The following is a 27,203-nucleotide window of genomic DNA, read 5'->3' as shown; positions in this document are numbered from 1 at the left end:
GGAAGTAGGAAGTCATGGCTTACTGCGAGATATCACGACATAGGCACCATGCCTCATTATAAAAAGTCCTATGAGGACGTTATGTTTCTCTAAAGGCTTTTTTATCTTGGGCAAAAACAAAAAAAGCCATCTTACATTATTTAGTGACACAGAAACATGTGCGTGGATACGGTCTTTTTAGAATCCCTTTCCAGCACACCCTCCTCTTCCTCATTTCTGTTTCAACATCAACACTCAGCTGGAATTGTAACTTAACCTTCCCCCATTTAGATTTTCAAACTACCATGATGGGTCAAATTAGTCATTCTGCCAAAAATACGACACTGCTCCATCATCATCATCATCAAAACCGGTTTGTAAGCGGCTGCCCTTTTGAATTCTCCTGCACAAGTACTGACAACAGATCAGACCTGTCAAGAAATAAAAGCACCAACATACATTTCCATGTTTTCAGTAAACATTATATTTTATCTAGTAAATTGTCATATATGCAAAGTTTTCATCCAACATCAATGGACTTTGTCGTAACTTTGAGAACTCTACTAGAAGTCTCCGCCAGTGACCGACCCTTTTCAGGTGGCGTGGTCTCCCCCATCAGCAGGTCTGCTACATATTTACACTGTGAAGACCGCTGGGCTTTTTTTTGAAGAATGCAAAATGAAACGTTTTCTGTTAAAACTAAAACATCATCCTCCTCTTTTATTCTCTATACATCCAACACATACAGGAGGAAAAGAAATCAAAAAAGCAAATACGATTCTTCAACTTCTCAAACTAAAAGCAAAACTTTAAAATAAGCATATTATTAAAGTATTAATTATCTTTTCTATAAAGGTTCATTTCTGATTTAAAATTCATCCCTTGTCTGATTTACAAAGACAAAAATTGCAGTCACACATCCATAGTTTCACAGGAGAGAAACGAGAGGGGCAGTGAGGAAATCAGAGAGAAATTAAGACTATGGAGGTCGAACGTGGTCTTTAAGAGATGTACGTTTCTGATCAGCCAAGATGTTTTGGGACACAGCAAAAAAAAAAAAAAAACGAAAAGTGACGGGGATGGAAAACGAGTGCATTACTGAAGCGTCACTCCCTTGAGGCTCCACAATCCCTTCATGACCCCTGACCTCCACACCTTTAATGTCTGATCACACAACCACAGTACTCTTTGTAATGGGTAATAGGGGGGCAGAAAAAGCAAGCGGCCAGTACATACACACAGCATCAAGCCAAAAAATTACAATTAAACAGCAACATGGTTCAGAAAAAAGGGAGGCCTTCTAAGACCCTTCACTGGCAGAACTGTGTGTTGGAGAGATTTGAGAGAGAGAGAGAGAGAGAGAGAGAGAGAGAGAGAGAGAGAGAGAGAGAGAGAGAGAGAGGAGGGCGGTTCCTGAGGAAGGACTGGTTTAGCAGTAGGGGGGGGGAGGGAGAGGGAGAGAGAGAGTCAGAGACATAAACCTTAAACAATGTAAGGTGACAGTGTTTACTAAGAATTAGCGAGTGGCAACAGTGTGTACCTGTGGGATGGAAGGTTAGGAAGGAAGGGTTATGGGGAAGTGGGATACAGTAAGTATTTGTTTCAGTGTTTACCCCACCCTTATACACACAGGCAGGTGCGCATGTACATACATACGTACACACACATACACACACACACACACGGACACACACACACACACACGGCGAGCTCAGTGCCGTCTGTCTCTGGAGGGGTTGCTGCGGCTGCGAGATCGACGACCCGGTCCAGAGGGCCTGGGATCTGCTCCACGGCTTCTGTAAGAATCTCGTCTCCTCTCACCATCTCTGCCTTTGTCTCGCTCTTGATCTCTCTCCCGCTCTCGCTCCCTCTCTCTCTCCCGCTCCCTCTCCCTCTCTCGCTGGCGATCCCGCTCTACCGGCCGCCCGGCAGCTGTAGTAGGGGCTGTGGCTGTAGCTGCTGCTCCTCCTCCTCCTCCTCCTGCTGCTCCTCCTCCTCCTGCTGCTCCTGCTCCTCCTCCCGCTGCTCCTCCTGCTACGCTTCCTCCCTCCTTGTGTCGGCCCTGGGCCTTCTCCTTCTTCTCCTCCTGTTGCTTCTTCTCTTCCTCCTCCATCTCCTTCTGCCTCCTCTCTCGTTCCTTCTTGCGCTCTACACGCTGTAGATCCCTCTGCACAGCCTAGACATGGAAAGGAAAGGGTTGGAGATTTTTAGAGGGATTGTCAAATTCTGGTCTGTGTTAACCTGCCAGTTAAGGCTTCTACCTTAGAGTGTTCCTGTGCCTCTGACATTGGCCCAGTGTTTCTGATGAAGTGTGTGTGTGTGTGTGTGTGTGTGTGTGTGTGTGTGTGTGTGTGAAACCCACCTGGTCGTCTGAGAGAGGAAGCCAGTATATGCAGGGTGCTGCTTTGGTTTTGCGGAACAGATCATCCAGTAGCTTGGCAGGAGGTTCCTCAACTGCTTTCTCTGTTACAGTGGGAGGGGAAGAAGAAGGACATGGTTGTTACAAACTCCATCCCCGCTCCTCACCCCAACACAAATCACACTGGATACCTCAGACACACACACACACACACACACACACACACACACACACACACACACACACACACACACACACACACACACACACACACACACACAACATGCTCTTTGACAAATATCACTAATAACCCCTAACCAAAAGGGCAGACAACCTCTACACGGGTCCTTTTACTTACTCTCCTCGCCTTTCCTCTCAGTCTTCCTCTCCTGGCTCTTCCCCCTCTCTCTGCGTTTGCGCTCTCGGTCACGGGAGCGCGAGCGCCTGCCCTCTCGCTCCTCTCCGGGCTTGCCGAACTCGCGCACCTTGTCGCGGTCCCACTCGCGTTCTGACCGCGTCCGCTCGCGCCGCTGCATCTCCCGCTCGCGCTCGGCCCACTGGTCGCGCACGCTGCCCGCCGGGCCCCGCTCCAGGTTGGCCATGAGGGGGGGCGGCCCTGAGGGACGAGCTCCAGCCCCAGCTCCAGGAGCCTGCTGCTGCTGCTGCTGCTGCTGCTGCTGCTGCCCACGATCCTCAGCGGTGCCATCCCCGATCAGACCCTTTTGGAAGTCCAACTGCAGGAGTGAAAAACAAACCAAACATTTTAGAGGAATGGATAGACCTACCTAGGGGGAAAAGAAAGAGCAACAGGAGATGCTTTCTACATCTGGTCCTCTTAAGCGCAGGTCTTACCTCCTCCTGCTCACTGAAGTCCACATTGAGCACCTTGGGGTTGCTGAGGGGCCACTTCATCCCATGCAGGGCGGTGCGTGTCGCCACAGCCTCCTCTGTACTGGAGTACTGCGGAAGAGAAGAAACCGTCAGGAGAAAAAACCCTCTTCACATGGTCCGACAACTCAACAGTGATCCATTATACAACAACTAGGTCCGCTCAAACTATTTATATACCATTATATAAGAGGCCTTCCGTGAGTTATTCTATAGGATATCCTGGCACAACCCAACTCTGCTTCTTCACAGCTAGTAATCACTCCCTGTCTGATATACTTTCACCGTTGAATTCTACATTAGCATTAGCATTAGCATTCATTCATTCATACAGAATGGGAGGCAACGAATTTTTAAACGTCACATTTGACAAGAGTTCAAGTGAGGGAAGGGAGCAGACGGAGTCGGGGTAATGTACAGATGAACATGGAACACAAACACAGGTGCATGTTGGAATGTAACATGCACAAAACACCATTGCTTGGAACTAGCTTTCACGTGGAAAGTGAACAAACAAAATCAAAATAAACAGAAGAAATCCCCATCTGGTGTCTTGAAACTAGTCGAACTTTTGTCTAAAAGCAATGACACACACACATGTGTGGGGTTGGTAGAGGATATCCCCACGGCTGTAATTACCCGTGGCATCCTGCCTTCGGCCCCATCACAGCCACGGGGGATATCCGTTTACCAAGCCCACTCTCACTCGTGTCATATTGCTCCAGTATACAATCTATACTGTACTGCTCCATTCATTCCGATCTAAGTATTCTGATCCGAGTGGGGAATCGGTGCTCACTCACAGTGACGTAACAGTGGGATTTTATCTTGTCGATCCAGAAGCCCTCTTCCACCACAGCGCCGGTGCGGCTCAGCAGTTCCTTCAGCTGCCCCAGGGTAAATGGTCGCACCTAGTGGGGGCAATCAAGTACAAATCACACACACAGGTCAAAGGTTAACTCACAAAGGGTAGCGGTAGTTAAAAAGGTAGCAGTCAACCACTTGCATACAGTCGGTGTGTCTTGAGACATCAAACACAACTTTCACAGCAAAGGGGGTTACATTCCAGTACGCATCTGAGTGAAAGGGTGGGATCTCACCAGGTTTCGGACGTGGATGATCTTGGAAACCTTGCCACGCGGAGGTGAGGGCTGTTTGCTGACTTGGACAGGGTCGTCGATGGTGATGGACACACCGGACTTCTGCTGGTTGACGGAGCGCCGGGTCACAGAGTCACTGGGAGTCACTAAGAGGAGGAATAGAGGAGGGTGAGGAGAAAAGGAAAGCTTGACACAAACGATACTGACACGGCCTCATCGGATGCTGACCAATTACCTTTCTTGGCCTCCGTGTCATGGAAAGAGCCCTGCTTCTCGCCGGCATCTAATGAAATCTCTGTCCTATCGTCTAGACGGGATCGTTTCCTTTCGCTCTCCTGGACTTCCTCGTCGTCTTCCTCCTCATCTTCATCTTGCTCTGTTTGGCCATTCTCCCGGTCTTTAGGGGGAACCACCTAAAGAGCAGAAATATCCATCTCAGTCTGGTTTCCAACATCAGATTGCACCTATGATTGGCTCCACCTGAGCATAGGTCAGGTTTACAACTCAGAGCCTGTGTCTCCTTGATCCTACAGCTCTGGGCAACACAACCATGACAACTGTATGGTAAACACGGCCGTTTAAAAGGACTGTAAATACCCAGTGATCACCTAAACTATAGATCTCAATCATTCATTTTCACGTCATGCCTCGGTGTCAAACCCCCACCCCCACCCCTCCACACCTTCGTGTGAAAATGACACACAATGACAAATGTGGAACACCTTTGCATTCAAAACAGTGAGGCAAGGATTTCATCACCAGGGACTAGTGTCACATTGTCACACATACCAGTGCAGCTGTGAGGCAATATATCTAAATGTGTGCCGTGAGAACAAGACCTAAGGAAGTGTACCTGTGTTACAGTGCGTCTGATCTTTAAGTCCCTGTCAGCCTCTCTGTCCGGGCGCTCGATGCGCTCCTCCCCCCCAGAGAGACAGCCATCCTCTGGGTGCAGCTCCACCACGGCTTCCTCGGAGGTCTTGATGTCCGGGATCAGGGACTGAGATGACAGTTAAAAGATGAGATAAATGAGTTAAGAAAAGATGTGTTACTCAACAATAAAAACATTAATAAAAGTTAAAAAAAAACATTTCCATCGACTATTATTGTGTTGTAAGTGTTTAACCCGTTGGGACGGGATAAACTTCTCTCTCAGCTTGTAGAGTGAGGTACCTTGAGGGAGTCAGTGGTGAGGCTGATTGATGGCTTCTTAGCCGTGACGGACGTGCTGGAGCCCCATCGTCTCTTCCTACCCCCAGCCAGCGCTTCAGGCTCCGCCGAGCCACCCTCTGCATCGCCTGGAGAGGTCTTACTGCCTGCTCACACACACAGACAAATCAAGATTAATCTCCATTTGTTGTCTCACAAACACGAAACTGACTGATCTTTCCACTTGCCAATGAAGGACTGACTGCAAGCAATGGCCAAATCTCTACATACCCTCAAAGCCCTTTACACATGTTGTAGGGGGCTCATTTCACCAATGAGTAGCCAAGACCACAGGTTGCTGTTTAACTACTCATAAAAGCCTCTCCTCACCACAGCACCACATCATTTGTGCAACACTATTTTACTCCTACCTAGTTACTCTGGTTAAACTAAACTCAATTCCATTCATCAATAGTGATGTAAAATGGGTGTGGCAACAATCCCTGGTATGCACTACTGTAATTTCAGCTATGGTCAAGGATTATTGGAGTCCAAACAACATCACCTGATTCTCAACAAAAGGGCACTATTAAATGGCTGGCTAGCACGCCAACTCATGTCTTCTGGTGATATAGATGACGCTTTCGCAGGGTGGTCCGACCCAGACCACAGAACTGCATGGTCTCTAGACGGCTCGTTAGAACAACAGGTTTGTTTATCTGTCCTCCACATGACCACATACTATGTACATTCATTTGATGATGATACCAGGACTTATAAAAACATGCTTCAAAAAGTGTCAAATTGTTGCATACTGTCTGTTAACTTCTAAACCCATCCCATAACCACCCTTCTTAACCCATTACATTTCCTTTCACAAATTGACGTCAGTACAGTCTCTCATCGTGACTCAGATGAGACACATTTGATCAAGCACAGAAAGGTGGATGATCCAATGCTGTGAAGACCAAAACTACTAAATGGTTTGTTAAAGCGCCACCTAGTGATCGATTTTTTCAATGGCTGAGTGGACAAAATCATTTTGGAAATGTTGAAACACAAAATTGACCCAAGAAAAAGCTTGCAAGATTTCTCTAAAGAAATTCCATATACACTGCAATGTGTGGGTTATAATAATATATAATGCTGATGAAATCTCACCCAACCTAGGGTTCATCCAAAGCATCTCAGCATATTAGGGCTAATATGTTCCAAAGCCAGGTGGACACAGTAAAGTCCATTATTCTCATCGCTCTCTGAACCCCTCAGGTCTCTGAACCCCTCAGGTTTACTCTCTGAACCCCTCAGGTCTCTGAACCCCTCAGGTTAACTCTAACATCCCATCTGACAAAATGGCCGCATCAAATTCAACAAAGCCCCAATTATTTTTCATGTCTTCACACATTTCCCCAACTCTGCGTTACAGATGAATACGACATGAAGCCTTGATAGCCTTGAAGGGACACACACTGAACACTGAGCAGTAGGACTCACCCTTTCAGATGACACTATTTGCTAATCTGTGCAATGCAGTATGGTGGAGTAATCCCGTTTTAAAACTAAAACAAGGTTCAGTGTTGTTGCATAATATGTACTATTTTGCATATACGTGTTTTTTCAATGTTTTATGTCAGTGTCCCACCATCCTGGCTCTGATATAATACTAAAAACCTTCTTGTCTACACATATCTGAAAACACATAGCATGGATGGCTACCTCTTATATAGACCAAGATAGATGTTCAGAAGTAAAAGGTGCTGAAAATAGCCTAGGGTTGGAAGAGTTGAAGTAGGTAAGTGGTACTCACTACTCAGAGAGATCTTTCGTGTCGGAAGTCCTTTTGCTGTGGCGCTCTGCAAGGAAGAAGACGACAAACAAACACAAACAGACCCCACAGGGGTGTACGAGATGAGATGGGGAGACTCAACAGGCAAACAAATCATGAGAGGGACAGAGAAAGATGGGAGGAAAGGACAGACAGGTCAGGAGGAGAAACCCATGAGTGAAAAACTTTAACCACTCCAACATACTACCATGGGGATCAACATGGAAAAAACGGTCAATACAGAGTGACAGATGCTCCAGTGCAACAAACCCTACACTGTCCTGAGTATACTGTTCAACACACCAGTTTCTATGTGCCTACTTCAGCCAAACCCAGTAACACTGATTGACAAAGTAAGAGACACCTCAGTGAGAAGGCTTACAATTGCTACAATAAAAAATGTACAGCACAATAGGGTTGATTCATACTGCAAACATGCACTGACTACAAAAGTTCCTTAGCGTTATAAACTTTAGTGCCTTTACCAATTATACATCATTCCAAAAGAATAGTCCTTTCCGAGATCAGTCTTTAAACAGACAATGACTGCCTGAGCGTTATACGTCAATAGTCGATGTTCTTTGGTGATTGCTTTTAAATGGTACATAAACTCCCAATAAAGGAGTGCTAGCTGGATAGGACACTAAAATGTGTTCCTGAAACTATGGATTCAACGATCATACTATGTAAATTACCATGAGACATTAACATTTAACCTCTCATGTCAATAAAAAGCAATGCACTGGAGTTTCTGTCTCTCTGAATGACTGCCCTTGGTCTACCAGAGCACTGTCCTTTAAACTGAGTACGGCTGCATGGGTTATTTAAAAAGGAAGAACACTGGGGCTTATTCCCCAAGGTATGCGCTGCCACTTAATTCTGTACACAATGATGACACTTCCATCTCCAGCAAAGCTATAAAAAAGGCCATTGGATTAATTTCACAAATATTTTAAAAACACCTCATTACACATTATAAAGTAAAACTGTTTTTGCACTGAGTACTGTGAAGACACTGTCATGTCTATTAGTTAATGGAAAAATAAATCTAATCATCTTGTAAGAAATGTACTTCCTTGTACCATTGACACCTGATTCTTCACTGGCTTGGCTATGGCCCAATCGCACGGCAGTGTGCACTGTATCTAGGCAACAAGGGGTCCAAACAGTGACAGGTAGACCAGTGAGGGTGAGACACGGTGTGAGTGCCGACTGGCCACCTGATACAAAAGTCCCCCTTTTGGCTTTGGTTGGGTCCATCACTTATAAAAGCTCTGCAGACCTTTCAGGAGCCTCGTAATGAATGAAATGTCCTTTGTTGGGGCAATGGTCTCTCTTGAAAAGGTGGTGCCTTGGGTGACAAGATTACTTATGTCCATCTCAAAAGTGCCACTGGATATCCACGAGTGAGAAAGAACGTGTCCATGGTGACGCAGTAATACCAAACGATTTCGGCATTCTTCTGAAACGTACTATGCCCAAGTCATAGACATCTCCAAGGCCAGGACACTCCAAGCCTCGTTTTGTGGCATAATGAATCCCCTCAGGTGCAAACTGGGATTGAAAACTTCTGTGAATGTTCCATCAACTATTGGATTGGGTGATCCTTACAAAGTCTTTGAGAACGCTAAATCCAGGGGGTGGTAATCCATTTATGAATTCTGAGATGATGGAGGCGTCTTTGTTTGATGAAGGTGTCAGGGATACACTGGATATCATCAAAATATGGCCACATGCTTGTGGTGAAGAAACTTCACTTGGTGCCTAGTCACTTCCTCATGGCCAAATCCAAAAACCCACAGGGAAAGATGGCTAACGCCATTTGGACAGGAGCACTGAGGAGCTTTCTTGCATCCGTTTCAACAGAACGTACAAATCTGGAACGGGCAGAGTCAGAGTCCATGGGTCGGTTAGCACCGTCAGTGCCTCCTTCTGCCAAGTCTGGGCCAGCAGGATAAACACAGATGGCCCAGCACAACCTAGACAACAAACGTGTGCTGTTTGCAATGGCAGAGTCCAGGCAGAGCTTTGGAAGTTCTTCCTCAAAACAATTCACGAGTCGTGGAGTTTCTCTTGCACTGGTAAGAGGGCATGGAAGGGGCGACCACCTGCATCAAATCTCATTCAACCCCAGCTGGGAAGGGCTGGGAGTTGTTAATGGGGTGAAATAGTCTTTTCTGTGGCAGCGTGACGCTCTTGTGTGTCCTTGCAGCTTTTCCACAGGTTCTTGTTAACTCAGTGCAGTGGTGAGTCTGGGGGAGCCTAGCTCAGGCACAGCCGACACGCTTAGGCATAGCGACACAGGAGGTGGAGGAAGAGGAGGAGGAGGAGGAGGAGTGGTAGTGGTGGTGTTGATGTTGGAACAGGAGGTGGAGGAAGTAGGCAGGTACCATTATGGGCAATGAAGGAGGGGAGGGCACCTTCACAAAAAAGCAATCAATTGGGGTTTTCAACAGTCAGGCACACCACCAAATACAGAGTTGAGGCGAGAGGCTGAGGGAGGGAGGGAGGGAGGGAGGGATGGAGAGAAAGAAAGTGGGACAGAGAGAGCGAAAGTGGGATAGCAGAGAGGAAATGGAATGTGAAGAGGCTGAGAAGAGAGGAGAATAATTCAAACAGACCTACATCTCTCCCCTCACATTTTAAGGGTCCATTAACCCCATCAGTCCCACAATCAGTCCAAGCAATGGACAGTACTACAAATGTGTTGCTATGGTGTAGCTGTTTATACTGTGCTTCTAGAAGCCTGCCAAACCAAAACCACAAAGAGTAATGGTATTAGTACCAAGAGTTGAATATGCTCTACAAACCCATGGCACTTCATGGGCCCTTTACGTGTTTGACCCAGACAATATATAAATAAAAATATATATCCATCTACTGCTGTCTTTTCCTGCCTTTGGGACTAACAGGGTTAAACAAGCCAACACTCCCCCAAACCCAAACACATTGGAAATGAATAAGTCTGGTTTTACAAACTGGATCCAACTTTGGTGGATCAACTGGGTCCCACAAGGCTATTCTGAGTATCCTTGGCTTTATGCAGGAGGTGGGAGACTAAGCTAAGCAAAGCTAACAAGGAAAATGCCCGTCTCTTCCTATGGTCATGTTTGTCCATATTAGAATATATAAAAGGTATAATAGGCAGCATTGTCTTTGAAGAACCAATAAGCTACACTCCTAAATATTTTTCTCAGGGTTTTTACTGTCTCCATTTAATCTCAATTTACATATCACCATCCATCAAGCCTCCATTCATCTCAATGTTTGGTAGTTACCATCTAGATACTTGCTCCATACTAATAAGTAGATTAGGAAACCCAAGTTATTGTCAGGGCTGTCATCGCTTGCTTTTCACGGCCTTCACAGAGCCCAAGGCTATTTCTACGGAGAACTGACCTCATTCAAAAAACTTCAGATGGAGCACTGCATCTCACAACATCTCTAAAACACTGTCAGCGCTAAGGAAGTGGAGGTGATATTGTTACGTTTTTGACAATGTAATGCACCCTTAAGATGCACTCTATTCCCCTAAACAAGCTTTAATGACCTGCGGGGTGTTACAGAAATAAAAAGGTTTGCTGACAGTGGTATCGAGTAGAAGACCGTAAAGACTTTTTTTCTTCATGCACAAAGGCGGTCTCATCTGCTCCCACTATTTGGAAATGTATCTAAAGATCCGGGGCCCCATGTACATAGACTTGTGTAGTATACCTACCAAACATAGCATACTCGAAGCTGGAGCGCTGCTTAAGCACAAAACTATTCACATTTAAGATTCCACGCACCTTTTCTTCGCACATCCCGATCAAGGACAAATTGAGAACATGCACGAGCACCACACTGCACCCTCTCTCCTTCCTCAAGTAGACTCATATTAATATATACAGGCCTAGGCTAACCAAGTGTTTAGATTCAGACAAAATGGCAGAAGCAAGCAGCAAATCAACCAAAAAAGGAAATTTCAATTTGTCATCTGGCATAAATAACAAAAGAAAACAGCTGGAGTGCCTGTAAGTGTGGTGGCATCAGAGAAGATACTTTCTCAGTCTGGGTGTTGGCCAGGCTGTCGTTTAGCAGCCACGTCTTGTAACCACAGTGGCTTGATGGTTTAACGATATCAAAATAACTGCATACATACATTTAAAAAGCCCAACATCAAATTAAACGTGGTAAGCACTAGGGAACGGGCAAATGCGTGACTCCTCACAGCTTCGCTCCCTAAAGCCTGACCCAATTCAGCATCGCACCCTAAAGCCTGACCCAATTCAGCACGGACTTCCAAGAGGATAGCACTTGGGAATCTGAAATGGTTGATAAGCTAGTCATCATCGAACAAAACAAAAATCTGCGCTGTCTCTAAACACAGGTTCCATTTTAATTCTGCCATTGACAATATCCTCTAGTAAGGCTAAACCTGCCATTGTTATTATTAGACTGTGCATTGCATACACGTTTACACGTTAATTTATTGATCTGCATACACCATGATGTGTTATTATTTCCAATAAGACCCATGTGTCAATATTGTGTAAATACTTTTGAGTAATATTTCACACATGTGGGCCTACTACACCTCATAAACAATCCCTGCATAGCCTCGAAGTATGGCCAACTGCCTCCAACCATTAGCAATGTGTGTAGAGCAGACATGAAGTCTTATGTTCTCGTGCTCATTTCACCCTTGATACAGCCCACTGTGAGCGTGAACGATGGCATACACGATGTTTGTACATGAGGCCTTAGGTTTCTCCTGGTTATTGTGGCAAACAGAACTCAATTTCTGCCATTTCAAGTTCTTGTTTTAAGAAAATGCTGCCTACTACACCGGTAAAGGGCATCTTTGATGAAATAAATATCTTAATTAAAATGATTACATGTTGAGCAATGAGACGGGTATGAGACTGGTATGACAAACTATCTACACAGAACCAGAATACAGGGACCATGGGCCAATTTCTTAAAGCTATAGGTCCTGACATTCCTTGACATTATTTTGTAGAGGGTCAGGAGAGTATAGAGACGTGACATCACCTTACATACCTACACTAAAAGACAGCTCCTCCATCATAGAACACACACACACACACACACACACACACACACACACCTGCAGCAGCCTCACCTTGAGATTTCACCTAGCCCTGGAAGTGCCATTGCTCGGGTTGAGGCTTACCTTGTCTGAGGGCTCCTCACTAGATTCTGGCTCAGCCTGAGTATCTGTCTGACCCTGTGCACCCGGTCGATCAAGAACCCCTTCCACCAACTCCATGGCGGCGGGATCTGCTGACTCAGAGAGGGCAGACTGTTTCACCTCCCTAAAAAGAAGAAAAACAGAAGCAGGGTTGAGCAGCAGGGAAACAAAAGATTTAACACCGGTACCGATGCACAGGTGAACACCTAAAAAAAAACCGTATATATATATTTGACATGAAAAGAATGACGTGACCAAAGACATGCATATAAACCGTATGAACTTGTGCTTGATGGGGTGCATATGGGTTGTGATGGCTTGTGCCACTCTTGAAGGCAAAGAAGGTGACCACTGGGAATGATCTAACCTGATTGTTCACATTACCAAGCTGATAAGAAAGGGAGACCACTATCGATAATTCTTTAATGTCTGGCTCTGCCCTAAATATTCTCAATACAAAGACACACTTAGAGCTATGGAGTTCTCTTGAAAACTATTGCATACACTTCAGCTCCGCTCATAAAAACTTGGGTTTCTGGAAAGATTGGCAGCAAATAGTTCACTGTATATTAGAATGTGCCTTCATCTTAGAGTAATTACAATGTATAGCTACTTAACAATTGAAAGCATATCCTGTACTTCTTTAAATTAAAAGGCACATTTTCTGTTCAAACTTTAGATGCGTTTGAAATGCATTTGAAACTATCTTTCTGACAGGTAAACGAGAATGAACGGAGAAATACATGTCCACCTCATGTCTTTTAATTTACGAGGCCAGGTGCTACTAGCTGAATGCGACCACGCCACAGTCATTACATCAACGCACTAGTACAAAGCTCTTAAAGACGCGGAAGAAGCGCTTCACGGTTTATAATACGCCCCATCCACGCTATTTCAGTGTCACCCCCTTTATCGTGGCTACATCTTACATTGATGGTTATCCGTTCCTTTAGAGGAGTAAGCGTTTCCTCACCCGTTTTTGTGACCTTCGAAAAGCATCGTCTTTGGTTTAAACGTAATAGCTGTCTGAAATGCGGACGCACGCTGCTGAAAGCAAGAGCCGGTAAATTGTGCAATGCGTCGGTTTCACGGCAGCGGCATAGAGACGGCAGCCATGTTGACTAGCACAAATAGGAACTATGGGAAGGCAAAAAAAAAAAAAAAAAAAAACAAGAAAAAGGACCCACACAAAGTCGGCCTTCGCCCTCTCCCCTCTTCAAAGCAACACTGCTCGAGGCTGTCGTTCTGAGTGCCTGACAAGAAATACTACCGACTACAGTAGACTTGGTACGTCTCATTCGGCGACAACACCGTTCGGAATCTTGGAACACGATTCATTGACAACTTCTCATCACGTTCCTTAAAGGTGCCAAACATTACCCCACTTATGCAAAATAAAATATTTATTAAAAGAAACGTACTTATGCGATCAATGAAATGTGACATAAATAACCATGAGAGGGTGACATCATTGCCAGAGTTGCTTGCTTGTAACCCTATATCACATCCCCTAAATCATTTGCTCTTGCACAGATGATTCAGTGGTATTAAACATACTCTAGTATTGCAAGAGCTAAAGAGGGAGAGTGGCCTGTAATCACTCTGAGCTTACTGCGAAAAGGGAGTCATTTCATAGCTCCATTTCCTTCCATCTATGGAAGAGAGAATAACCACCGCCGCAACTAACAATAACACCTAATATTGCCATTGTTTTCAGATTGTCAGAGCCAGTTCTTACATTATCGTAGAGAACAACATTAAAAAAAAAATTCCATCCAAGCTGTTAAGTTTTTTTAGAAAAGAAATTGAATACATACACTAAAATAAACACTGAATAGTATGCATCCACTAGGGCTAGGGTTCCTTGTTCTGTATGGTGTAAGTCATTTAAACGGTCACACAAATGAGATGAAATAACACAAAGAAACAATGAAAGATCGGAGATATGTGAAATCAGTGTCAAGATTCAATCAGAGACCTTAGCACCAAGGTTCAGGAACCTTTTGAGGAAATCGGGTTCCTTCACCGCTAAGAAGTGGAATTACAGTTTCTCAGTAGTCAAACAGCAACACATTGCATTGAATTGCATTTGGTCCAATCAGCACATTTTGAACTTCTCCCGTCCAAAGAACGCTTTCATAACATGCATTATCTTCCTGGTAATGAATGGGTGGTAGAATGGGTGCACAAGTATGTATTACAATTGTTTAGCTCAATACCCTGGGACTGCTGGCCAGTTGCTTTACCAGTGGAACTGTTATGCTTAAGTCACAGGCCAGTAGTTGAGTTGTTGTCGGTCACGTTCTATAATTATAGGCACATGCAACATTTTTTCCATGTATTGTATCACATTGTCTTGTGCTAAGTTAGTGTGAATAATGGTGTTAGACTTGAGGAATGGTTCTCTATGAGCCGCAGATGGCCTTGGTAAGCAGTTTCCTATATCATTAAGTCCAGGACTGCTGAATGATGAATATCTACGCCTTCTTACGTCATATGTAAACATACTCCTTTCATCAACAACAGATGCAGGGCGGTGCATTCTTGGTGGTGGTGGCAGGGCGGGTGCATTCTTTATTGCCAAAGCACATTTGACATTCTTAAAGTGCATCTCTAAGTCACATTTTTTTATCGTTTATTATTCAAGAATCCCTTAATTATACTTATGACAAAAACCTGTATGTACTGTATATACATAAAAAAAAGATATCGTCTCTGATCTCAGTCTACTTAGTCCCCATTTCAGCTCCTATTCCAGTGACTGCACACGAGAGAAACCTAATTTGGGGTTCTCAATGGAAAGTTTTCAGAATAATGCCACAAGGGGACGTCTTATTTCTGACACATGACCACAGACCAAAGATTCCACTTGATGTCGAGCTACTAATCTGCAGTCTTTTTTCAGCTGCGATGTGGTCATCCTGTAAAAAAAACATGAAAAATGATCTTCCCTCTACTTTTAGACCAACAAAGGCACATTCAGGTTTCACTTGGAGACAGCGAAAGGAAATACACCTCCCCCACTTCCAAATGCCCTGTGCCTGGCAGCTGAGTAAAGGCAGACTTTAGCCACAAGTCTTATGCATAACAAGCCATGCCCTCACCAAAAGCTCTGGTGAAATTCACCACTCCACCCATGAAAGTATGTGCAGCCCAGAGAACTCGCCTTTCCTAAAATAGTCTTGGGAGAGGCTACTACCAATCTGGTCAACAGGGGGAGCTGGCACGTAGGAAAACATTTATTTTGCAATTTAAGTTAAAGTAAATGATTTTTGACCAAAAATGTAAGTGATTAAATGTCTGAGACGGCAGTTGGTATGATTTACAGCGAATTCGTTATTTTATCATATGACAATCCATACACTTCTTTTCAATTATAAAGCAGGGCATGTTGTCACTTTTTAGTTTTCCTCACAATAACTGCAAACAATACAGCATAGTGGCAAAAAAGGTCTGGGGAAAATATTTCATATTCCCTGTATTGTTATATAATATTTCAGTGCATTACGCATATTACGCATTTACTTGAGAGTGTGAACATATTGTGTCACATAGGATTATGAACCAAATAAGAACACATTATTAATTGTGAACTTTGCTTTTTTTTATTTTATATCTGTAACTGAACTCAACACTTTAAGTAAAGATAAAAATAACCAATCATTTCAAAAACATTATGCCAACTCATGCCCGTCACTAAAATAATGATGGCAGACTAAATCTAGGACTAAGCTCTATGATCTGCCTGCATTATTCAAAGTCATAATTCTAGTAAAACATAAACTGTTTCTCCTGAGGGAGCCTACATGCAGAATAGGCCCTTTGCAGCTTCTCAGGCATTGAACCCAAGTCTCTTTTGGCCGGTTGTTTGAAAATAGTTACTTGATCTCATCTGATTGTCTGAAAGTTGTTGGTATGTTTAATGTAATGTTTAACATAATGCTTTGTTGCCCTGTTTTTCTTTCCAACCCCCGACTTGGAAACTTTTTCCCCTTTCTGCACTGGCCTTTTCTGGAAGTAAATGTGCGCTGACCGAATGATGGACCCAACCAGTTGCATCTTAAATTCAGTGGAGAAAACCTGCCAGGGCTTTGAAAAGTCAACACAACAGATGTGACTACTTGCCCCAAACTCACTAATTAGGGCTACATCTCAAGCCTAGTTTGACCTAAGACTGTAGAAAAAGCATTAAATCAAACACTACTAACACCTCTAGTCATAGAAAAGTAAAAAAAAATGTCAATACCCATAGTCAAAAAAGTTATCACATGAAATGCCTTTTACTTTGGAAGGGGAAAGTGGTGAAATTGTGTTAAAGCAGCAATACAGAGTTCTGTTCCAAAACTAGCAAGCTAACTACCTAAAAGGTATGCAAAAACCTTGCACACACCACCAACAGCCTAGTTGACACTGATAGAAGCTGGTGTCTTTTGGCAGTATAGCTGGCAATGTCATGCTGTGAAAGCTTTTCTTCCATTTTTGCAGGGTATTCCAGCCCGGTACACAGAACTACATAGGGCATATCCTGGACGGCTAGTGGGAAAGACACAGGTGTTTATCTGTCCTTCACATGACCATATGCTATCAAAATTAATTTGAGGATCGTACCAAAACTAGTTGCCTATAAAACCATACCTCAAAAAGTGTCAAATTGTTGCATAGTGTTACTCTAAGCTAAGTTGTGTTATACAAAGTAGCTATTTCAGTTATGTGAGTGCTCCTAGTTTTGGAGAAATCACCAGTGTGACAATATATGATGAATATAAACATATGCATATGAATTTGTTTTTCAGTTTATGCCCTTTCTCAGGTGAGTTTTAAGTCATGCATGGATAAGGATGCTAACATGTGTGCCGCTACAGTGCAGTGATTTATAATGAAATCCAATGCTGAGAAATTGGCCAATGCAGAGCCACACACCAGGTGGGAGAGCTGGACTGCTTGTGAATCTCTAGGCAAATACGAGGTAAGTGTGAGGATGAAATGTAGATGTATGTGACTGACGTAGTGTGCAGCTGTGTGCTTGTGTGAGGGAGGCAGTAGCACTTTGGCCAACCTGTTAATGAATCCACTCCGATCGCCTTTGCCATCAGATCTCCGCTGGTCCTGTTTTCCCTGTAATCAAATATGACGATGAATCACCAAAAAAAAACAGACAAGAGGTTGGGATGGACTGCTTATGAAATACCACAAACGGCACAAAAAAAACAAGGATTCATTCTGTGGAGTAAATGAGAAGCTTCTCTAACATATGATTTTTTTTTTTTTCTATCACATAGAATTTTAACATTCCTCTGACAGTTACTTTAACTAAGCAAAAATTGAGACATGTATTTGTTTTAGAATGCTAGGCTAATGAGCAGAGCATGTGGGTCAAAACAGCAGGAGACTGTTCAACCCTCAATCGCACACCTTTTTCTGGCTCACAGAAGAGGACTTATCCCGGGAGGAGGAGGATCCTGAGGAGGAAGAGTCGGAGTCGGAAGATTCCGAGTCGCTGGAAGCAGAAGACGGACGCTTGGTGCCCCGCTCCTTCCCACGGCTTTTCCTCTCAGCTTCGGTGTCATCTGGTGGGGGTGAGGGAGGTAGGAGAGACGCTGCCTTGGCGGCGCCCTCAGACGCCGGTCGGCTCTCCGCCTCTTCGGGCATCTCTACATCTGCTGTGCTCTCGGTGACAGATGGTTGGGGAGCTGGCTGGTGGCCGGAGAAGAGGACGGTGCCCCGGGCAGCTGGCGGGGGAACGGCTGACGTGTCTGAGCACGTGGGCTCAGATTTGGTGGGCGATAAGAGAGACTTGGGTGGGGGGGCATCAGAGAAGGTGCGTCTCTTGGCCCCGGGCGGAGAGAAAGATGCAGCCGTGCCAGGAGGGATGGTGGGAGACGCATCACTGAGAGGCTGGGAGATGGTGGAGGAGGTCTGCAGTCCGTGGAAGTCTTCTGGTCGGTCTTTGTCTCCCTTGGCTGCTTGTTCCTTCTCCCTTTTCCTTCTCTCCTCTTCCAGTGGACCTGGCAAGGGTTCAGCCTTCTCCTTCTCAGCCAGAGTGGTTATGACACCTCTTGTTGGGGCTCCTGAGCTGACAGTGATGGTGGGTACAGACTCTGACCCATGGGGGAGGGAGGCAGCTAGGGCACCCGGAGACACCATCCTAGCCCCACTGCTGTGAGCACCACTAGGGAACATCATTATCCCCGGACCAGGGGCGAGTGCACCCTCCCTCCGACCCGCAGCCTGCGCTAACGCAGACTCCTCCTCAAATGCCCCCTCCGACTCCATCTTGCGGACCAGCAGGCTGAGGGGTCCACGGCCCACTTTGGCAGGAGGCTCGGGGCTGCTGGAGCCAGAGCTGGAGCTGGAGTCTTGCCTCTGGAGGCCGGCGGGTGGACCCTCCGCAGCGGCAGCAGCCACGCCTGCTTGGTTCAGGTCAGGTGGACTCTGCTTGGGGGTGTCTGGTAGGGGGAAGGACAGCTCCAGCGGAGGGGAGGGCGGAGGGGTGGGCTGGCGAAGCTGCAGGGGAGGCTGGATCGCCGGTTGAGGAGGAATGTGCTGGGGGGGCTGGAGCTTCCGCCGGGACCTCTGAGGGGTGGGCAGATACGCCGGCGCAGCAGCAGCAGCAGCAGCTTTGTGACCGCCCCTCTTCCCTGCAGAAGGTCCCCACTCCTCCTCTTCCTCACTGTCGTCGTCATCGTCGTCGTCGTCGTCGTCATCACTGTCCTCCTGGACAGACTGGCTGACTGCTGGAGGGAAGCGACTGTGCTGCTGTAGCACTGATAAGGGGGCGGATCCAGCCTCAGCGTTGGCTGCGCTTTGGCTCTCCTGGATCTGGGGGACGTGCATGGGTGGACCTTGGCGTTCTGGTTCTCCCACCACACGGACAGACAGGGATGCCACCGCGCGTGGAGGACCATCTCGCTCCGGGCCTCTTGCCTCGTGGGTTTCCAATAGTGAGGGGCGGGAGGGGATACTATGCTGGAGGGGGCATGAAGGGAGAAAGGATGGCGTAAAAAGCAGCTCCAACATTTACTGGCAGTGGTACATCCAGAACATTAATATATGTTTTGTTTGCCCTCAATCAATACAAATGTGAACTTAACTAACACCTGAGGTCTAGTATTTATAAAAATGTTCACGTATACAGTGCATGTGAGCTGGTGTGTATGCTGACCTCCGGTCGGTAGGAAGTGTTGTCATTGGCCTCAGAGTTGTCCTCTTCCTCGACGCCCACAGGGCTGTCGATACCTGCTGAAAGGAATCGGATGTCAGGAGCTATGGACATGTTCGGCTTTGGTTAGGCCCTCCTACAGCTTTGTCACCGTGACAACTTACTGAGAGAGAAAATATTAAGCTGACAACAAGTTGGTGTGTTGTATAGACCTACTGTAAGCATATATCAAGGGTATGTTTTATGTTCATTTATAGTTAGAAAAAAATGGTGATGCCTCATCTACCACATCTACCAAAGATGAAAAGCTCCCATGCCATCTGTTTCCCCATCCCCGGCCACGTGGATTCGGTAGCATTACCTTCATTGTCAACCGCATCATGGGCCTCTCTCTCTAATCTCTGGCGAAGGAGCTCCTGTTGCTTGGCCAGATACTGCTGTATGAAACTGTTCTGACTCATCTCCGCACCAATCTAAGGGGAGGAAGGAGGGACAAACAGATTTAAAAGGAGAAATATGGCAAGCCAATACCGTTTTGAAACAATGTAATAACAGTGGTTCATAAACCTGGTCCATAAAAACTGTATGTTTGGGTCTATTGAGCTAGGTAATTAATTAGTAATTATGAGTACATAATGCTACATTTGTGGTTGCAAAAGTGAAGGAACACACGTTTGTGGAGCACCAAGTTGTATGTGCTTCTTGCCTTCATACATATACAGATATACAGTGGGGAAAATAAGTATTTAAACCCCTGCCGATTTCGCAAGTTTGGCCACTTGCAAAGAAATGTGTGATCTATAATTGTAATAGTAGGTATATTTTAACAGTGAGAAACAGAATATCAACAAAAAAAATCCAAAAACATTTATGACTTAATTTGCATTTGATGCAGAAAATAAGTATTTGAACCCCTAGCAAAACATGACTTAGTACTTGGTGGAATAACCCTTGTTGGCAAGCACAGACGTCAGACTTTTCTTGTAGTTGGTCACCAGGTTTACACACATCTCAGGAGGGATTTTGGTCCACTCTTCTTTGCAGATCCTCTCCAAATCCTTAAGGTTGCGTTTTCAATGGGAGGGAATGAGGGAATGAGGTTCAAGCCCAATATTCCACATTACATGGCCCCATCCATAGTCCCCTCGATGCAGTGGAGTCGTCCTGTACCCTTGGCAGAGAAACAGCCCCAAAGCATAATGTTTCCACCTCCATGCTTGACGGTGGGGATGGTGTCATATTCAGCATTCTTCCCCCTCCAAACGCGGCAAGTCGAGTTGATGCCAAAGAGCTTGATTTTGGTCTCATCTGACCACATCCTGTCTCCCAATCCTCCTTAGAATCATTCAAGTGTTCATTGGCAAACTTCAGACGGCCCTGTACATGTGCTTCCTTGAGCAGGGGGACCTTGAGAGTTCTGCAGTACTACAAAACAATAACGGCGTAGTGTGTTGCCAATGGTTTTCTTGGTGACTGTGGTCCCAGCTGCCTTGAGATCATTCACAAGCTCCCCCTGTGTAGTTCTGGGGTTATTCTGCACCTTTCGGATGATCACTGATACCGCACGAAGGGATATCTTGCATGGAGCCCCAGACCTAGAGCGATGGACAGTTGTTTGGTGTTGCTTCCATTTGCAAATAATCGCACCAATAGTTGTCTGCTTCTCACCAAGCTGCTTGCCGATGGTTTTGTAACCCATTCCAGCCTTGTGCAGGTCTACAATCTTATCTCTGACTTCCTTGGTCAACTCTTTGGTCTTGCCCATGGTGGTGAGGTTGAAGGTGTGAAGTATGATTCTTTGGACAGGTTTCTTTTATACACGTCACCAGTTGAGATCAGGTGTACCTTGTTAGGCCTAATGAGGACTAATCTGTGTGCTTCTTGGGCACATAACTGGTCATTGGGAGCCAGAATTCTTGTGATTGCTTAGGGGTTCAAATACTTATTTTCTGCATCAAATACAAATAAAGTCATAAATGTTATAAAATGCAGTTTTCTGGATTTGTTTGTTGATATTCTATTTCTCACTGTTAAAATACACCTACCATTACAATTATAGATCACACATTTCTTTGCAAGTGGCCAAAGTTGCGAAATCAGCAGGGGTTCAAATACTTATTTTCCCCACTGTATACAGTACATGCATACTGCACAGCTCACATCTGCCCCAAACACTTCACTTAGCACAACTAGCTTTCTGTCTATTTCTGCACTGACATCCATTTGTTGCATAGACTTGGAAGGACTATTACTATGGTTACACAGCTAAGGTAAGACACATACCATTCACCATATGAGCTGTGTTTGATGTATTAGTCTAAATATCCTATGTATTATCCTAAATAACTTATTAGTAAGTAGTAGCATACTTTAACAATACAATTCCGGTCACTGATATTGTGCAATGAAATTTGCATACTGTCCCATCCCAAGTGATTTCAATAGCTGGTCTTCAGGGTGCAGGGGTGATGATGATGATGATGATGATTTTACTTAGAGTAATAATGACACAGGAGGGATATGATTCCCTTATGACCTCACAAGGCTTCTACCATATGCTAGACCACAAGTGATAAAAACAATGCCCTTGGCACTGCATATCAATCTCTTTGTGGTGTAAACGTGAAGGACTATCCCAAAACATATATTTTATTAAGCAATTACCACTGCTTGAAATGTTTGTAATTGTCAACTTGAAGTGAGAAAAAACACCAAGCTTACGTTACCGATGCAGATATCTATATACCGGTAACTATCCTAGATCTGACCAAGAGACAGATGCCCTTCTCTTCAGCCTCCACAGAGGAAAAAAAAAGCTTTTGGCATCTAATGGTGTCCAGTTTGACTAGCATTAGAATGGACCAGGAGCCAGACTGACATGTTTTCCGGTCTCAGTACAGTTCTGATTTTCTCACCTGAGAGTTGGGCTGCAGCCCAATGTGAGGGGTAGATGTCTTCTGCAGGTTCTCCAACATGAGAGCCTTTAAACAAAAACAATCAAGGTTAAACCATTTTGAAGATCAATCCTCAAACAATCTTTGGACTTCAAGACATATCCATAAATTCTTACTTTCTATTTTTGTGGGGAGGGGAGTATCTTTCTCTATTCTGTCAAAATGGTGGGTCTTCAGTTTCAGATCTGATTTTCTACAACTAAAGCAGCCCCTTAACACTACCACAGTGTGCATTGTCCCGCAGGCATGCAATGGGGTTTGTTGTGATTTGTCTGTTATACATTGAAGACAGAAGTTGAGGACAGTTAGGACCGTTTCGTCCCTACCCTCATGTTTCATAACTGTGTTACTGGGACTGACTGGGTACAGCTGTAACCTTATACGCCTAATCTTGCTAGGTCAGATGTGACCTTGACATGATGTAACCTTGTGAAGAGAGCCTTGTAAAAATGGTTACAATTTTGGTACTGGAGTACATATTTTTTTTAAACAAGAACCCATCCAAAACTTGGTGACAATACTATTGAACCTCTTTTCTTCTGAATCACTAGTGCTACTTTGAGCTTCACTGTCTGCAGTGAACTGTAGTCTATTGGTTTAGAAAATTCAACACTGATAAATGTCCCCTCAACGTTTAGGTTAAATACCCCAGTTTAGCTCAACAAGACATCACATCATCATTAAATGTTATGTAATCAGTCCCATAATTACAGGTTTATGACAAAAAGCACTCGATGAAAAGCCTCCTGCGGTTTTCTCATTACCTTTCAACATTTTTATGGACTGCTTCTCAACCCTTCCAAAGTCAACAAGACGTTACATTTACATTTCTTCTTCTGACCTTTTAAAATTGAATTTTATGTTTATGACCATAAAGCGATTGAGACCATACATTGACAACATTTTGATACAGTTGAGGTTGGAAGTTGACAAACACCTTGGCTAAATACACTCAAGCTCAGTTTTTCACAATTCATATATAAATATATATACACACACACACACATTTTTATTATCTTGTGAATACAAATCTATGAGTAACATCTAGCCTACAGTCGTGTTTATTTGGGAACTTTTTTGCATAGTGTGTATTGTTCATGTTCTTTCGAATAATGATCCCTTTTGCTCCTATCCTGAGTCATGTCAATCACTTATCTCACGCATGCTCAACCCATGTGAATGACAATAATTGATACCAGAAACATGGATTCAGCCTCTGAAATGATACATGTAGGAAAGCTTCTCTGAGGGGAACTCTTAAAAGATGCTTTGGGAAACACAAGCACAAAAGTAAACAAATTAAGTAAGGTATACCTTTCAAGTCTTTGTAAAACGAGTGAAACTTTCTTTAATAGACCTGATGAACACATCATTGCACCAGATTCTCCCCCATCCTAATGTCTCCCCTTGGGTCAGTCACAAAGTTGCAGCAGACATGGCCAGTGATGGAGAGCTGACCCCTGGACCTGGGTGTAACATTTATGTGTTCTGTTTTGTTTTTTTGCTGGGGTTTCCCCCCAGTGAATTTCATGTGGGATGCTGTGGGAGCTAATCCTGTCTGTTTATTCAAACATAATCTACTATGAAACACAGTAATGTTTACCCATGTATGTGGTTTGAGCCAAGCTCGTGGCTTACTGGTGCAAGCCACAAAGAGGTAACGAGTGATAGTTGTGCCCACGGTGCTGTAGTGTGCTGTCTGGTACAGGAGTGCAACAATGTGGCTACACAATCCTCTACCTGCAGCACACAAACTGGCAACCCCCCATAGTCCAACAGGCAAATAAGACTTCAATATTTGCTTTACAAGTAGCCTGCATTTGTACTGTTAGTTTAGTCCACACAAACAGGCAAAGCTTCGCAGTCTTACTGCCTCAGTAATGTGTGTGGTCATCTAAAACATTTACATGACGGGGTCACCATTTTAAGTACACAATGTGTTGTTAGTCTAAATGGGGTAAAGTGAACAAATTAGTAAAAATCTCAGAACCTCAACTTGTGAAACAACACAATAAGCTTGGCTGGTTTTTGCATGACTTTTAGGTAGCTACCTCGCTAGTTTAAGAAACCTTACTGCTGCTTTAATGTACTGTTTGTTTGGCCCACACAGGAAGGTGCGTTTGTTAACATAGAAAGGTGCGCAGAAAGTCACCAGGTCATACAGAGATCATTACAGTTACTAGGAGGAAGTCATCTATCAATCATCTGGTACTGCATGAAATCAGTGGCGTTCGGCACTGCGTAGCTTTTGTTTGTCGATTATTGGTGCATACACAACATAACTTTGCTGACAAACCAGTCATTTGTCTTTTCAATATTATTATAGCCAGAGCACCTCCTTCAACACACACGCAAACAATGGTTTCTTCTGTGCTCTTGCTCCTTTTGCCCCCTGACAGATTCAAACTGTTAGGCCTAAAGTCAGCAAGAAAATAGTCAGACTGTTTCTATGATATCACCCTTTATCAGAAACCGACCCAGAGACAAGTATCCCCATCCCCACTCAGAGCTGGCCAACTTCACCAGCTCCTTCTGTAGACTCGGATTCAGAGTCGGAGATAGATGAGGCAGCACAGGGAAATAAGCAAGTAGCATATACTTACACAGTATTTAAGTTCTGCACACAATTTGACCAATCATTTGAGTAATGTAACCCTCAATATTGAATTTGATGGATGCAGAATACATTTAGTTGAGATTGTTATTGAATAGAATTCATTAGAGCTAGGGTGGGTGGTGGTGCTGGAGTGGGTTTGGATGAGGGACACAATTTGTAACATTTTGTCCCAAGTCCATAATTCCTAATGGCTGGCCTACCTTAGCTAAAGACACTCTGGAAAACACCTACAAATTAAGGTATCTCTTAACGACGTAGCATTAAGAAGGAGCTGCGAAACGCTCCCCTGGTAGTGTTTGGTAGTGGACACAAACAGGCCTAACTTTATTTTTTATTTTAAACAATCACAAAATACCCACGTTTCAATTATTACATTGTTACTCGATCTTAAGTTATATAAATTGATATTTTGGTCATTCATGCTCATTTTTTGCCAAGTCGGACGTTCCAATGTTTCCGTACAACTGTAATTATTGTACTATTACATGTGTTTTCAGGTTTATTTTACTGGCATTACAACATTAATGGGTTAGAGAACGAAATGCACCTTTTCTAAGACGTTTGTAAGACGTTGCAAATGTAGCGTTAATCTCCCGCGAACTTCTTTAAACGCGCAACCTGGATCCACTGAGACGAAAAGCAAATAAACTCGGAATTAATTGTTGCGAGGATACCCAATGCAGCGTTCAACCTTTTGCTCGGTATCATAACACATTTATAAACAACTTAAACGATATATTACGTGTGCTTTTTAAATACACTTGCTTCGGTTTAACTGTTAGTTAGCTAGCTAACGTTAGCTAAATTAGCTAGATAGAGTAGGACGGCAGCAAAGGGAAAAGGGAAATAAAACTAACTTAAAAATAACATAAGCCCACGAAAATTCAAAATATACTTTACTATTACCACATATCACAACGACCTAGCAAACAAAAGCCATTTAATCTTATTCTGGATCGACGGAATGACCAACACACACCCGATTTTTACGCATGCAATCCTGTTTTGAGAACTAAGTTAATAAGTTAAATAGGAGGCTTCATTCTACCCCGTCATTGCAGTCGAGTTAAATAATCGTTGCTTGCTGCGAGAGCTATTTGCTTCACCATTCCTGCACACCACGCCATTCACTTGACGAAACAAACATTAAACTCAGGGGGAGGAAACTCTGGACAGCTCTATCAACTGGCTCACGTAAACACAACGAATGCGAGCCATCTTGTCATATTATGAAGCTAAAATTTAACAAAGTAGCTGACTTAATTGTTTCATGCACGTGGTAAGTAACGTTATCCCAGTATTTATTTATGCGATGTATTAGGGGGTTGGGTGTTGCACCTACGAAATCAAGCACGTATTTAGCAATATTATGCAAAGGCTTCCCACATATGTCCACTGATGCTTGGCCTATCTCCGACGAGACTCGGACTAAACTTGACTTTTTGCGGAAGCAAAGTACAGTCACCAAACTTACCCCCTTAAGTCGCTTGATAAGTGCATTTTTCTGACCGCTTTTTGGAAGCCCTCTTTTCTCCAGGGCCAGTTTCAAATCTGCCACACGAAGGGAATTAAGTGGTTTTCCATCCAAGGTAACGTCTTCGAGTTCCGCCATTTTGCTCTTCCTTCACTACTAGCGCACAAAATCAACGTACTCGTTGGCGCGCGTGCGTCAACATTCTAGGAGATTACCGGAAGCGAATAGCGCTCCTATTGCATGTGCTACTGTCAAATGTACTAAAGCGCGGGCATATTTATTCATTTATCCCTTTGAAGCGTAAATCAGTGTAACAACCACGTCGTCAAAAGATGTAAGTGTACACTAAACAAAACTAAAAACAAAACAGGCATTGCAACTCGCTTTGCTTAGTCGCTTGTGAAGAAATCCGTTAAGTCAACTGCCAACATGCCTTCAAAAACTGGTTTGTCCTGCTTTACCCTTTAAACTAACATGAAACCAACACAACTTAAATCAAACCACA

At 44.2% G+C, this 27,203-nt stretch overlaps 1 protein-coding gene across 2 annotated transcripts; it reads right to left on the bottom strand.

Moving 5' to 3' along the window:
* Nucleotides 1-665: 665 nt before the first annotated feature.
* On the bottom strand, nt 666-27,062 carry acin1b (apoptotic chromatin condensation inducer 1b). 2 transcript variants are annotated; one of them, XM_031584856.2, is made up of 17 exons: nt 26,699-27,062; nt 22,569-22,634; nt 20,015-20,126; nt 19,657-19,733; nt 17,907-19,460; nt 17,551-17,609; nt 12,477-12,618; nt 7,283-7,328; nt 5,500-5,642; nt 5,180-5,326; nt 4,562-4,739; nt 4,327-4,472; nt 4,030-4,137; nt 3,191-3,298; nt 2,697-3,072; nt 2,342-2,442; nt 666-2,155 (listed from the first exon to the last, which is right to left on the bottom strand). In XM_031584856.2, exons 1-17 carry the CDS (start codon nt 26,834-26,836, stop codon nt 1,691-1,693), a joined length of 3,966 nt encoding a protein of 1,321 aa, XP_031440716.1. In that variant the 5' UTR covers nt 26,837-27,062; the 3' UTR covers nt 666-1,690. The 2 variants fall into 2 exon arrangements, with proteins under 2 accessions (XP_031440716.1, XP_031440717.1); XM_031584857.2 differs by having other exon boundaries at nt 19,657-19,730; nt 26,699-27,061.
* Nucleotides 27,063-27,203: the final 141 nt, after the last annotated feature.

Source organism: Clupea harengus, chromosome 18 (assembly GCF_900700415.2).
Source record: "Clupea harengus chromosome 18, Ch_v2.0.2, whole genome shotgun sequence".
Taxonomy (NCBI): domain Eukaryota; kingdom Metazoa; phylum Chordata; class Actinopteri; order Clupeiformes; family Clupeidae; genus Clupea; species Clupea harengus.
This window is presented reverse-complemented; position numbering and strand designations above follow the sequence as displayed.